Genomic DNA, 15599 nt, shown 5'->3' with positions numbered 1-15599 from the left:
AGTTAACAGAGCTAGCACATTTTGGGGAATGGATGTGGTTTATGCTGGTAATCCCAGCATATAACAAGCAAGGGGATCAACAAAGTTTCAGGTTAGAGTAAGCTACATTCCAGGCCAGCCTGGGCTCCAAAGTGAGACTCTGTCTCACAAAACCAAAGCAAACAAACATCCTTAGATAGGAAGGCTGAAGCCCAGAAGGTCACCAGAAGGGGAGACGGCCACTCAGGTCTCCCTTGCTTGCTCTATGTGTGCGCCTGGCTCTCTGGCAGGATCTGCCCTTCCAGATCTAGCCCAACTTCCCATAGCTCCTTTGCTCACTTTTCTAACGTATTGTTTTCTTTCTCCTTCCTGTCTCTGGCTGATATGTTTTTTTTTTTTGAAGAGATATGAAGAGAATTTGATAATTATAATAGATCACAAGGCATACACTCATACAGTCACAGCCACATAAATAATACAATTAAATAAGTAAGAAATCAATGACACTTAATGTTTTATATAAGAACATTGCTAGACTTCCCTTGTCTGGCTGATATGTTGACCTTTCCCTACAGGATCAAGAGCAGCCTGCTCCAAGACGCTCTCTGCCATTTGCTGTCAGGGAACAAAAGTGGCATGGATGTGGGATGCTCCTCTTTGGGCTCTGGCTGTGGCTGCTCTCTCCTGCTCGCTCCACTGGCCAGCAGTCCTGCTGTGCTCAGGCCTGTGCTGCCATGCCAGCTGTCCAGCTTAACTGCTTCTGCTGCGTTTCCAGTAGGCCACAAACACCACAGGAGTAGCCAGCCATCTCACACTCATTCCGTTCGGGATGTATCGGGGGAAGACAGTTCTCTTCAATACTATTCTGGGTCCTTCCCCCAGTTAAGTAAGCCAGAAGACGGTTACAGAATCACAGCTTTTGTCCTTTGTATATTAAAATTCGTATTATCTCCTAATGAAAAATAATGTTCACATCAAGCAGGAACCAGCACACATGCCTCACATCCATACAAGGAAAGGAATCTTATTAGTAGCTAGTGTCTCTTGAAGCAGTACTTGGGATTGAACCCAGGGACTCGTATATGCTAAGCGTGTAGTCTACCTCTGAGTGCCAGCCCCAGCACCGTCTCCTGCCTTTTGGGGCACTGCCAAGGAGCAGTCCCTGTCTTCCTTGGGGACACATTGCACAATCTAGAGGGAGGGGACAAGAAGCCTGAGAGTGCTTGTCAGTTGTGACCTCTGTGGAGCTGAGGACCCTGCGTCAGTGTCCCTTGCTGTGCATCTTCTTTGGGAAGATGACCTGAAGAGTCACGGGGTAGGGGTGGGGTTGGGGTGGGGGTGAGGTGGGGGTGGGGAACAGACGAATAGGGGCCTCTGGAAATATCTCAGGGGAACCCCTTTCTTTGTTTCATTTCTCCCTTGTGTCACACTGCAGTGTATTTATAGTTAGTTCACTGATAGTAAGAAAGCGAGCCCCCCAAGGAATGATAGACAGAATATGGTGCATGTGGGGACACCATGGCTTACATGATACTCAATTCTTTCATTTTATGAATGGACTTTAAGAGAGTGGAGCCATTAAATTAGGGTTATGTTTTTAATCTTCAGTAACAGATAGTAAGCCATGAAGTCAGGCAGAATGTTAATTATTTTAGAGAGTAGCTATCTGACAAATGAAATGTAGGCAATGAAGCAGGATTCTGGTGGAGCAGTTTTACAGGAGCAAAAGGGAAACACGTTACAAAACTGGCCAGCTCTCATACAGAGAACAAGCCAACGGTCGGTCAAATGTCAACTTAGTCATTAATTGGGTGAGTACCTACCCAGTTCGTTTACACAGTGAAGCAGGGAATGAAATAGGCTAACCAGAGGCAAACCTAATTAAGATTCTGGAGGGCCACTCATGAACTCTGAAGAGCAGGACACAGGAAGATGGACTCTGAGATCCAGCAGGAAGCGGAGAAGGCACTGCAGCAAAGGCTCTGCTCAGGAAGCAAAGGGAAGCAGCTTCCAAGAGAGCAGGGCAGGAGGAAGCCGACTGAGGACTGCTGTGCCGCAGGCGAGGCTTTAAGCCCAGAAAGCAATATGCAAGGTAGAAGAGACCAATGTGTCCCTGCCGAGAAGCTCAACGGAGGCACCTTGTGCCATGGTCTCAATCTAACTGGGCATGTGTTCTGAGCCGCCCAGACTCAACAAACTTGTCTACAAACTTTGTTTCTATATAATGTTTAATCTTGTCTTCTTATACTTTTCAAATGTTAAGGTTTGTGCATAGGCAAGACTTTTTAAATCAAAAGGACAGGAGTCTCTGTACCCTGCACATGTATGTGAGCCTCTGTACCCTGCAGTACACATGTATGTGTGGCTCTGTACCCTGCAGTGCACATGTGTGTGTGGCTCTGTACCCTGCAGTGCACATGTGTGTGTGGCTCTGTACCCTGCAGTGCACATGTGTGTGTGGCTCTGTACCCTGCAGTGCACATGTGTGTGTGGCTCCTGCAAGATCTGATGAAATGAGCATTCTCACCCTGCTTCCAGCTACATTATGATTTAAAAATATTTTTACATTTATTTGTATGTACTTGTATTACTGCATGAAAACTACTGCAACATTTGATCAGAGGACATGTACTTGTATTACAGCATGAAAACTACTGCAACATTTGATCAGAGGACATGTGTGTGTGTGTGCATGTGCGCTTGCATGTTTGTACCACAGTGTATGTGCAGAAGTCAAAAGACAACTTGCACAAGTCAGCTCTATCTTTCTTTCTACTACATAGGGTCCAGGGGTAAAATTCAGGTCCTCAAATTTGCTGGCGAGCACCTATACTCATTGGACCACCTCACTTGGGACTTCCTAAAGGACATGCTTAGACACTTACACCCCTGGATCAACATCTACACTAAAAGAATAGAAAGGCCATATTGACATCAACTAATCAGTTCTCCCATTATGACTCACACAAATCCTCAAGTGGATTACAGGATTAGGAGATCTGAATTTTATCTTTCTCCACCCACTCTACCCAGTTTCCACACTTACCCTGGTCTGGTGGTAGAAGGCTCCCTAGCATATAGCCCAAGAGGCCACTCTTGGAGGAAAAGATTAGTTACAGTCAGTGAACCCCAGGAGAGAAAGTTCCTACATACTCACCCTCCCTGGGATAGCCTTCTCTCCCTGCACACAAAGCCCACCAACTATCCTGCAGCATTTCCTCCCTAAGTTACCTGTCTCCTCCTAACTTACTCTCTTCCCAGTTTATTCATACATTCCCCTACAGAAGCGCTAGGAGGGCTGGGATTTCTGGCTGGCCTGCCCACTGCTGAAGTCCTTGGGAGTTCGTTGGATCATTGGGGTGCAATGTCAACAGAACAGTTTATTTGTCTGTATTCTTTCCATTGCACCCCATCTTCTCTATCACAATAGGTGTTTTTTCTTTCAAAGTAGCTACCACTGGACTCTTTCAAAATCTATCACAAAGATGGCCAGTTCTGCTGTGGGTTGCTAAGTCTGTCGTGTACCCTCAGAGTCTGCCATTTACTAAGGACTTGACAGAAATTATTTTTAACAACATTCTGTTTGTGATATTATATGCAAGGCAGACCACATCTTCATGTATACATTCTGTTAAAACAACTATCTCTTAAAGGCCAGTGCTTGGCCAGATGTTCATAGTCATTTGTGCATCTAGCCCTTGGCCATCCGTGGCCATCATGACTGAAGAAGACAAGACATGACTTGCTTCCCCCTAGACCATTGTGGCTGCTAAGGCCTACTTGGTGCTTGTAAAAATGAATCTCATTTTTATTAATTGTGTGACTAAAGGTAAGTCACATAGTCCATCAGACCTTCATGTCTATCAACTGGAAAACAGTATCAATAGTAATACATTAGTGCTATAAGCCATTAGTCACTCTATATAAAACAAGCTCCTAAATGGTACTAAGTGAATAGAAGCTGTAATTATAGCTAGCATGATGACTGGTACATTTAATTGTAGGCTTTTGTCCCTATATTGTTTTGTAACAGGTTTTAGTTTATGCATCTAGACTTAGTTTGTCCAATTAAATCTTGAGTGTAACAACTGCAGAAAGTCTCCATGTTGCAACCACTTTGCAACATGCCTCTGAATGCTGTCTTCACCAGGTAATTCCCTTGGCTAATAGTTCTTAGGTTCATACGATATGCCAGACACAGTCTCTGTTTTGAAGGAGCTGCAGATCTCAAGAGTGAAAGGAAAGTGTCCACATGGATCTGTGGGGTGCATATACTCCCATGCTCCAACACAGCTGAGAAGATGGACTTTCTAACATTTACCACTTCAAATCCCACGGGAAAAGCACGAATGTATGAGCCACAGATTCTAAATAAAGAACTTAGACTATCTAACACGGAGTCAAGAAACAGGTGGAAGAAGGAAGATAAAGTTTCACCTCCTCAAGTAACGAATCCCATACCAGTCTGTTTGTAGATAGAACTGGTTAGAGTTAGCATCTTCCGTCCCCCTCCCTGGCTTGAGCTGGGGCAACCTTGGGCTTTGGGTGGGTGCTCGAGAATTGTGTAAGCACTGGCCAGCTGGAGAAAAAGGTGATAAGGAGGGTTGGAGCTTGAATAAATATTTTCAGATAATCAGTGCAATGTCATATGTGAACAATATGAGGAAACAAAACATCATCTTTACTGATGCGTTTCCATCCAACACAATAGACAAGTAGGTACAGAGATGGACACAATGTTCCTGAGCTTAAAGAGATATGATCTTCCTCCTCCATCTTCCTATTCTACTTCCTATCTCATGTCCTATTATGTCACCTACACAAGCACACGCACACACACACACCATGCCCCCACACCACCCCCTGCCACAATCCCTCCACATACACACACTCCACACGTACCACACCACAACACCCCCCACACCACACATAAACACACACATCACATACCACTCCCCCCACTACACACACACACATACATACACACTATACCACACACTATACACACACAGACACACACACAAATGCTTGAGAAACCAGAGATCCCTAAGAACAGATACCTCTGTCTAGCCCATAGATTCTCTGATGAGATTAAAAAACAATTATGAGGTCCCATTTGTCGATTCTCGATCTTACAGCACAAGCCATAATAGGTGTTCTGTTCAGGAATCTTTCCCCTGTGCCCATATCTTCGAGGCTTTTTCCCACTTTCTCCTCTATAAATTTCAGAGTCTCTGGTTTTACGTGGAGGTCCTTGATCCACTTGGACTTGAGCTTTGTACAAGGAGATAAGAATGGATCGATTTGCATTCTTCTACATGCTGACCACCAGTTGAGTCAGCACCATTTGTTGAAAATGCTGTTTTTTTTCCCCCCACTGGATGGTTTTAGCTCCTTTGTGAAAGATCAAGTGAACATAGGTGTGTGGGTTCATTTCTGGGTCTTCAATTCTATTCCATTGATCTACCTGCCTATCACTGTACCATGAGCTCCCAGGGACTAAATCACTAACCAAAGAGTACACATGGTGGGACTCATAGCTCCAGCTGCATATGTAGCAGAGGATGGCCTAGTCAGTCATCAATTGGAGGAGAGGCCCTTGATCCTGTGAAGGCTCCAGGCCCCAGTATAGGGGAGTGCCAGAGCCAGGGAGCAGGAGTGGGTGGGTTGGTGAGCAGGGGGAAAGGGGGGGATAGAAGATTTTTGGAAGGGAAACTAGGAAAGGGGATAACATTTGAAATACAAATAAAGAAAATATCGAATAAAAATGAAAGAAAAAAAGAGAGCCCTACAAAACCGACAAATTAGATCAAGTGTCATGGTATGAGTCATCCAGGACCTGTGCCCAAGAACATGGTACCCATGTCTCTTTACTTCTTACTGACAAAAGCTGAGGTTACACCACAGGCCTAGAGAACTTGAGGACTATAGCTATTAGTGAGATCTGTCACTCGTTGATAATCTCCAGACTCTCAGGGACAGATCTAATTCAAACTTTTGTCCTCATCAGATGCATTGGCGCTTTTAAAGAATTCATGGTGACCGGACATCCCAAGTGAATGGAAATGGTGTTGAGATGGATTCAAACTCACAAAGACTTTCCCTTACAAAGCTGCCCACTTTCAAAAGCAAAAACCAAGCAAAAAGCAGCTCCTAGTAAATTGCTTCCTTGCTGTAGAAGTTGAACATCTATCTATCTATCTATCTATCTATCTATCTATCTATCTATCTATCCATCCATCCATCCATCCATCCATCTATGTATCTAGTGTTTGTGCTAGAACTCAGTGCCTATTTTGGCAAATGCTCTATCAACTAAATTATATCCCAGCCCCAATCTTATTGACTCTCCTTGCCAGTTGCATTACCTCTAAACTTCTGTGATTGCTTACTTCTTGCCCGTTGGTGTGATTCTCACCTTATTCCCGATGAGATACCATTGCTAATCTCTCCTGTAGTGGATTCAGGGTGAGCACTCCCTCTGATTGGAACCATTCCCTGGTAGATGACTCTTTCTCCAAGCCCCTACCACTTCTTTTAAGACAGTCTCTTTTGTGTCACCTTCCTCTTCCTTGTCTATGTGTCACCAGTAGCCGCATTTTTGGATGTGACATCATTCTTGAGTACTACAGCAAGAACTACTGCTGTAACATAACTTGATCAGAGGGCAAGTGTATGTGTGTAACATACATACATACATACATACATACATATGTATAGATGCATAAATACATATGTATGTAAGCATGTGCCCTGTCTCTGCTATGCTGTTGTCAATACTGAGCTCAGATCTCTCCCAAGAAATATTACAGGATTTATCAGACACACTCAGGATTCATCAAGAGTACAAAAGCAAACTTTTACCTATGACAACGTCATCTGTTATTTTACCTCATGGTAACCCACACTTTCCTCCTTTTCTTCCCTATTTCCAGTATGTTTTCATGCTTTTGAGATCATTTTATTGAATGTCTCCAATGTGTACGAAAGTAGGTAAATCCCAGGGCACAACCAGAGAAAGGTCTTGCTTTCTGCCCACTTTGAGCTGCAGCTTTAGTTCTGCCTGTTGAGTTGCTTGAAGGGAACTACCTCAGTAACAAAGCTGTATCACAGCTTCGGGAGTTGCCAGCCAGCCCAGTGACTCACACATTCAAGCACCTCTGCCATTCCTTACATGTCAGAAATGTTCCCTTCTGATGGCAATGGGTCAGATAACCAAACGTATGCATGCCGACGCTGCAATGAGCCAGTGGAAAGCATGGGGTTAGCTGAGACAGACCACTTCACTCTACCTTAGTACCAATCATGTCAACAACGTGGATTCCTACTACTGTAAAGGCACTTTCTGCACATGTAATATATTTATCCTAGTCTAAACAAATGGTAATTCTAGATACCTTAATTTAAAAAAATGGTTTAAACATCTAAAGGCTGATTTTCTTACCCATTGTGGATGAGAGGTCATTCCAGCAGCTTAACTTACCATCTCTACAATTCTATAAGCCACCTAAACTTTTCCACACTCATCCTAGATGAGTTGAAAACATTTTGCTTTTTTTGCACTTTGGGGAGCAAAGGGATTGAGGCCTCAGGGATTGTATGGGGCAAACCACTGCGCCATTCCTCCCATCCCCAAGCCATTTTCTGATGAGTCAGAAGGATGCGTTGGGTAAGCAGCAAGTATCAGAATGATTTAGGTCTCTGCACTGGGACTACAGCCAGCGTGAGCGTGTCTCAAGTACCTTAAAGGTCCCAGCACCTAGAACTGTGATATGTCCCTGGAACATACTAGGTCTTGATACATTGTAAATGAAAGGGGCATCTGGGGTGTGTGTGTGTGCAGTTGTGGCACAGGGGGGATATGAACTGAGGAAACCAGGATTCCCTAGAAGCACAAAGACATTGACCGCATGTAAAGGCAAGACTACATCTACCCCACCACCAGTCAGTCACCAAGGCTTCCTGCTAAAATCTCGTAGTACTCAGAAGAAAGTTGGGTTAGACCTACTGACCGAGGTATCGAGAGACAACTCCACAATGCTTCACGTCACGAAAGTCAAGGCAGGTGCAGGCGAAGATGCAACCCCCGAGACACTGGAGCCCGGGATGTCTCTAATGGACTCTTGCTAGGCTGAGTGTGCGGTGGCTACAGAGAGGGGAGGCTAGCCTCTACCTGCTCTTACTTGAGGCCTGGACTGGACTCCAGTTCCACCCGCACAGCTGCAAGGACTTTTAGTCCGGGGGTGGGGGGTGTTGCAGGGTGCGATTGAGCTTGTGAGGGGTCAAGGTATAGCTATTACCTGAGTAGGGAACACGGGCCCTTCCGGGCCAGCATGGACACAGGACCTAGGCTTGTAGGAAATAGAACCCTGTGTGGGGTGTGTGAACCGAATCCCTGGGCCTTTAAGGAATAAGGACACAATTTTGGCCTAGGCGGGGTCAGGAATCTACAAGGCCACCATGGGCTCGAGGTTAAGTGGGCCTTTAAGAGACAGGAACCCTATCTTGGCCTATGCAGGGCCAGAAACCTGCACGGTCAGTATGGGCCCCAAGGTTTATGAGATTCTAGGGAACGAGGGCCCAGCCTTGGCTTGCCCAGGGATGGGACCTGGGAAGTACTGGTCCTGTGTGGTTCTGAGCTGCACACAAATGAATGCGAAGACCCGTGGGTGGCTCCTGCCGGGACACCTCACCTGCGCATATCCCTTCGCTCTTCTCACCTCTCCCAGTGCCTTGAGAAGAAGCGGCTTCAAATCGGCGTGCGAGGCAGGCTGTGCAGCGATGCATTCTGGGAAGGCCCACGAGCCCCCAGCCTGGAAAGGGAGTGTTTGCGCCGAGCTTAAAGGTAACAGCTTGGAGTGTGGGTGTTCTCAGATGTCCGTTACTTCCCTTGAACTGTGCTCATCCCAACGGGCACCTGAAAGGGTGACAGCGGCAACACCTGTTCAAACTACCTACCCAGAAGGGGCTGGGGCTGGGTTTAACCCAATGCCAGGAAGTAATTTCTTTTTCAGAGGACAAATATCATAACTGGTCTATAGACTTCCGACAAGTTGGTGAAGAGAGGAAGGAAAAGCATTCGAGAATAATCCCATGAGCATCCATGTGCTCTCTTACCTGACAAACCCGGTAATCTCTGATTCTAGGATTGCAGTAACAGAGATGGGATGGAGGTAGACAATAACTGGACTAAAAGGAGCCGTTGATAAACATCTGTATTGGAGAGAGTGTGCTAGTTCTCTGGATATTTGGTTAAAATAAAAATCTCAAGCTATTTATGCAAGAGACGGAAAATGTAAAGGGAAATGGGGGCTTAGAACATCTAAGTTCTGATTCTTCGTGAACTAACTTTGGAATGTGTCAACCTCCAGCTTTTTAATGTCTGTTTAAAATGTCAATTTCCTCAGTAAAATAAGAGCAACTATCCCTCATACGTTTGAAGAGTTCAATGAAATAATGTTATAAAGCCTTGAGAATAATATCTGGTAAACTCGAGCACTCAGAAGACTGCTAGTTTTGATATTAGGAGAACACACACAAATCTGCTGTTATTGTTAATAAGCAGTCAAATTATGAAGTTTTACTAAATCTCATCTTTAGTTCTCCATGAAATAAAAACAGGGCATTAAAGGGAGTGTAGGGGAGACATGAACCTTTGTAACAGGACAGACAGGATTAGAAAAATTGTAGGTTTAAAACAAGCTGAGCTGGGGATGAAGCAGTTGGTAGAACGCTTGTCTTGTGGGCATAACGTCCTGGATTCCATCTTCAACTCTAAATCAAATGGGGTGCGCCAGTGCATGCCTGGAACCCCAGTGTTTGGTTGGTGGAAGTTGGAGGATCAGAAAGTTCAAAGTCCTCATTAAATACATAGCGAGTTTAACGTCAGCCTGGGCTACATGAAACTCTGTCTCCAAAATTGTTAGATTAGTGCGTTGGAAAGGACAACAGGTAGACATGGGAGATAAATAACCGCGGGTTGAGCGAACTAGGGATGAGGACCTGGAAGTCAGATAGTCTCCAAAGCCCACAGGAGAAAGATCAAAGAGGAGAATTATTTTAAAAGATGGGAGTTAGGGGTAGGGAGATAATCCTGGGAATTAAAAAGCAGAAACACAGTCTACAAGTAATAATTTGATTCTATCTCACTCCAGTCAGACGGCATCAAAGCAACGAGATTTTAAAACACACACACACACACACACACACACACACACACACACACACACACACACACACCGAGAGTGTAAAAGAATGGACAAGCAAGCGCTGGTGTGAGTCACAAAACAACAACAACAACCCCAGCATATACGGCAGTGTTTCTCAACCTGTGGGTCGCGACCCTGGGCTCAATGTTTCGCAACAGTAGACAAAGTACAAGAATTAAGTAGCAACAAAACAATTGTATGGTTGGGGGGTCACTACCACATGAGGGCTGTGTCAAAGGGTCACAACATCAGGAATGTTGAGGTGCACTGATCACTGATTTGAAGGCACGCCTCCTCAAAAGAGAAACCAGTTTAGACATGACTTCAGGACAATTTGAATTTTAAGGACAAGGAATTAGGAAGCTGACCGGCACCGTGTAGTTAAAATAGCCAGAAGAGGCTTCTCTTTAGTTAAGGACAGGGGAGTTCAGAAACAACACAGGAAAATGGTAGCTGCCAGACAAGAGCGGACGAAAACTGACCCCAGGGCTGGGAGTCCTGCAAGGTTGTGTTCACCGAATGAGGGACTAGTGAGAATTCTGACCGGAACAAAAGTTTCTGACTGAGTAGTGACCAGAAGCTACTTCAAAAGAAATAATCCAAGATGTTGCTGGCAATGCATGCCTGTGTTGCATTGTGAGACCCCACTGCAGCCTCGCTCTGATCACAGGACACGCGCCGTGCACCGAGATGTCGCGCGCACTCACCTCACTGCACTAACGATCCTTACTGGAAACACTCTTGGCTCGGGTTTAAAATTCTGAGTGGTATAAACTACAGAGAACACGCGCTTTTAAATAACTTCCTATAATCATTTCTTTTGTTGTTGTTATTGCTTTGTTGGTTGGTTCGTGAGTTTTGTTTTTTGATTCTTCTTTTTTTTTCCATACAAGATTTTTCTGTATAACGGCCCTAGTTGTTCTGGAACTCTCGATGTATACCAGGCTGGCCTTGAACTCTGAGAGCTGCCTGCCTCTGACTCCTGAGTGCTGGGATTAAAGGCATTTGCCACCATGCCCAGCCCTTTCATTTTTTAATATGTATCAAGTTAGTATAACTTTGAATTGTATCGTGTTAGAATGCTTTCCAAAATTGCGGTTTGTATTGTGTCTGCAATTTTCACTTAAAAATTGCTACACAAGTTTTGGCTTCGGTTTGATTTCTGAAACGGGTCTACTATTTTGTTGTATGTGTTTCCGTGAGGTGACATCCCCAGCACTGGAGACTACAAAAGCAAAATACTGTGTGTGCGCCTGTATGTGCGTGTGTTGCCGTGTGTCTGAGGGCACATGCATGCATGCACACAAGAGGACAAGGACAGGTGGATGTTGGGTGTTGGGTACTTTCCTCAATCACTTGCCATCTTATTTCTTGAACCAGGGTCTGGGGCCTCTCATTGAACACAAAGGCCCCAGGGTTGGCAAGACTCTCTGGCCAGCTCCTGGAATCCACCTGTCTTCATCTCCTCGACTCTGGGATTACAGGCATGGATTACCATGCCCAGCTTTTCCATGGGTGCTTAGGAAAGGACAGAGGGTGTCTCATGCTGCATGTCCAACATTTTACTAATTGAGCCATCTCACCATGCACCTAGTAATTCATAATTTATATTAAAATAAATATGTACATCCATCTCATTTACTTCCATCTTTAATAAGTGGTAAAATATACTCACACAAAAGAATTCTTTAAAAATAAATTTATGATTTATTATCAGTAAATGTTTGACTCGTATAGCTATTTTATATAACTATATATTCAGAATTGGAGACACAGTTCTTGGGTGGAAAGGGGGCTTATGAATAGAAAAAGCTTAAGAAGTTTAGGAGCGCTTGGAGGTGGAGACAGACTTTTAAGCGTCCCCTGTGTCTGTTGTTTGGTGGCTGAGGATTGAATTTAGGCTTTGCGGATGCTAGATAAGCAATCCATCACAGAGAGAGTCCAGCTGCCTCAAGTAACAATGCATACAAAATGGTTAAATATATTTTTCCAAGTAACTGTCCCAGGCCTGCTTCTGTAGATCTAGTGTAAAGGCAGTAGGAATAAGTGGCGTGAAGAGCAGAAGGCTCACCCTCAGCACATTTCAGGTAACAGATTAACCTTGGATTTAGAGTCACTCAATGTATCCTGTACCAGCATATATTTGCAAAATGCCTCACTTCACTGGTTTCCCTCTTCATGCAGCAAGTATGGAATTTATGACAAGAAAAAAAAAGCAGTCTAAATATATGTCGATAGATAATAATTCAGTGAAATATTTTCTGATTGTGAATATAATATAAAATTGGTTTATTATATAAAATGGGCTTATCATCTGCTTCTCCTTAACTGATCAGAACAAAGAAAACATGCCAAGACATTTAAACTGAACGTGAAATGCTAGGGATGTCACTCAGGGGCAGCATGCATAGCGTGCTTGCCTATTGTGCGTAGGGCCGGAAGTTCAATTTACAGTGCTATAAATGCATTAAATAGATGACTGTGATACAATACATTGCAGAATTAAAGCCTCAAGGTTGTACCCTGGCTTATCTTAAGACCTTCTCTAAATATCACACTGTTCCTCACCAACTCCACCACCACCAAACCACAAAGATGATTCACAATCCAAATGGCATGGCCTGTATCCATCTATTATATTAGGCTGGGTTTCCAGCACCACCTTCCTTGCATGCCACTATCCCAAATGGCATGCTGGTGTGCTTACGAAGCCAGCCACCCACAGCAGGTGTGTCATCCCACACATCTGGAACATCTGTCATGACCCATTGTCTTTGGAGATGGCCCCTGGCCCCATAGCAGACTATTAAAGAGGGAAACCAGCAACATTATGTATTTGCTTTGGACAGGGAATCCTGGCAACCCGTCTAGGAACTCAGTACTGTCTCCTAACCTAAAGCCAAAGGTAGTCTCTTCTGCTCACACAAACTGTCCCACAGACTCGGGCTATTTGTGACCACTTTCATACACCCCCTGACTTAATTACTAATCTGTAAGAAAAGTCACTGATGAGGGGAAAAAGCTGTACGGACTAGCTTACTGCTCATTTCCTCTTAGTATACGCAGTACATCATCCACAACACATATAAAAGTGAGACACAGGAGGAAGCACTTGTCTGAAAGATACAAATCCTGGGGTTCAATACCTAGTATATCCATCCCACAAAAAAATAATACATGTCATATCCAAGCAAAGACCACTGCTTGACAACAGAAGGGAGTCAACCTGCCAACAATCTACTAAGAAAACTAGTCTTATTATATAGAAAAACAACAAAATGAATAAAATTCAAAAGAATGCTTATACAAGCACTTATACTAATTATATAAGCAATCAATCAAACAACAAAAAATATCCAAAGATCCAGATAGAGAAACCTGCCCTTTCTTGTAATTTATTGGATTTTTTTTTCTTTTAAATGTTGCTAGTAATCACAAATGTGCTGGGCTTCAAGAGAGATTAAAACATTTCAACACACAGCTACTTCAGCATTACAGATAGATAGGTAAGTAGGTAGGTAGATAGATAGATAGATAGATAGATAGATAGATAGATAGATAGATAGGTAGGTAGGTAGGTAGGTAGATAGATAGATAGATAGATAGATAGATAGATAGATAGATAGATAGATAGATACTACATGCATGCATGCATACATACATATGGCAAATCTTTGTTGGGCTTGGTGATACGTGTGTATAATCCCAGTCCACAGGAGTCACCGACAGGAAGACAATGAGCTTGAGGCCATCCTAGCTAACCAGTGAGGTAAGATTCTGTTTCAAAAAAAATAAAACTAAGCCAACCAAAAAAATTAAGACACAGGCAAGCCTGTAGGCATTCTTACCTAATGTCTTTCAGGTAACTCATGCCTAGAACCCTACCTTCAGCAATTAAGCAGGTCCTAGCTTAAACGCTGAGCTTAGGAATGACTCGGGGACAAAGAACACGTACTGCTCTTACAGAAGACCTGAGTTCAGTTGCCGGTAGCCATGCTGGGTAGCTCAGAATCTTTGGTGGCTCACAAGATCCAGTAACTCCAGCTCCAAGGGATCTGATGCCCTCTTCTGGCCTCTGAGGCACATCACTTACATGATATTCTCACACAGACACACACACACACAGACACACAGACACACACACACACCCCAATAAAAATAAATCTTAAAAGAAAAACTACCACCTGAGCTTTTCATGATGGGAAGCAAGCCAAGGACAGAGCACACCTGCTATTTTTAATGCTTCTGTTTAAATACCAGAGACCCAAGGTTTGAAAGTAAAACTAAATTCCTGCAAAGAAGAAATGTATGTAACCCAGGGTCTTCATAAACATCCATTTCACCCCATATGGAAATTGGGCAACAGTTAAGTCCAATGACTTTGTAAAGCTCAACACCAACTGTAAATTTTAATAGGGGCCCCTATTGGCTTTTATTGTACTTACCCAGTATATTCACCCCTGGAGGATACATGGCTTTAACCATAAAGGGCTTCACCTGAGTTCACCTCCATCAGCCTAAGTCATCAGAACATTAAAAAATAGTTTGCTATTGACCTATGACAGTAGAGTTTTTAAAAAGCTTTTTATGCACATGGCTATTTCAGCACAGCAAAGTAGCTCTGCATGTTGTGAATAATGAGTCCAGTTGTAGCTCAATATGTAGCTCTCATTTCCAAATACCCATGCCTCTCAAGTCTGCCAACTGGAGTCCTACTAGGTCATGTCACACAGTGTGGACATCGACCCTGTAGGCCACAGGAAGAGGAGGAAACCTGGGTGGCAGGCAAAGAAGTCAGGGTGATGTCAATGGACTGGAATGCCCTTTTCAACGATGGAGTTCAACTGTTTCTGACTGGATGGCATGCTCTGAGCTTGTTATGTCAAGGGTGCCACTCAAAACTCCAGTATTCAGATGGCATTGTGCCTGCTTTTTCTGAGAGTGCTGGGAACTGGGCTCAGGTTCTCATGCTTAAGTGGCAAGCAGTGTACTAAGCCATAACTCCAGTATCCCATCTTAGTGGCCCAAGTCTCTGGCAGCTAGCCTCTTCTCAGACAGTTCATCCCACACAACCCCTGCCGTCCATGTGCAGTGTCCTTCTGGAAGCCCTGCCCTAGGTCGTCCTTACCTTGCATTTCTGTTTCTTTTTCACGTTCAGTCTACTCAGAGCCTCAGCGCCCTTTTCCCTCTTGTCTCAGCACATCTTCAGCAAATGTCACATCTGCATGTAAACAGCTCCTCTCCCTTGCTCAAATGATGCCATTCTGATGTGCAGCAGAGGTTTTCTGTTTGCTGGCCACCGTCTTGTGCTGACCATAGTGCTAAAAGGCACTAGGTGAAAATGTAACTCACTATTTTCCTCATGGGACTCGTTCTTCATTTAAGTCACTTTCATCCTCACCCTCACCCTCA

At 44.1% G+C, this 15599-nt stretch overlaps 1 protein-coding gene across 3 annotated transcripts in view; it reads right to left on the bottom strand.

Moving 5' to 3' along the window:
- Positions 1 to 9216, bottom strand: part of Cers3 (ceramide synthase 3) — a 90575-nt gene extending 81359 nt beyond the window's left edge. The window contains exons 1-2 of one of the 3 annotated variants that reach the window (XM_006541001.4): positions 9097 to 9216; positions 8673 to 8896 (exon numbers count right to left, since the gene is read on the bottom strand). In XM_006541001.4, the coding sequence (XP_006541064.1) occupies positions 8673 to 8680 (8 nt within the window). In that variant the 5' untranslated portion in view covers positions 8681 to 8896; positions 9097 to 9216. Of the gene's footprint in view, positions 1 to 8672; positions 8899 to 9096 lie in introns of those variants that run through there. The other 2 variants (XM_030242803.1, XM_006541002.4) reach the window with 2 other exon arrangements.
- Positions 9217 to 15599: the final 6383 nt, after the last annotated feature.

Source organism: Mus musculus, chromosome 7 (genome assembly GCF_000001635.26).
Source record: "Mus musculus strain C57BL/6J chromosome 7, GRCm38.p6 C57BL/6J".
In the NCBI taxonomy this organism is placed as follows: Eukaryota; Metazoa; Chordata; class Mammalia; order Rodentia; family Muridae; genus Mus; species Mus musculus.
This window is presented reverse-complemented; position numbering and strand designations above follow the sequence as displayed.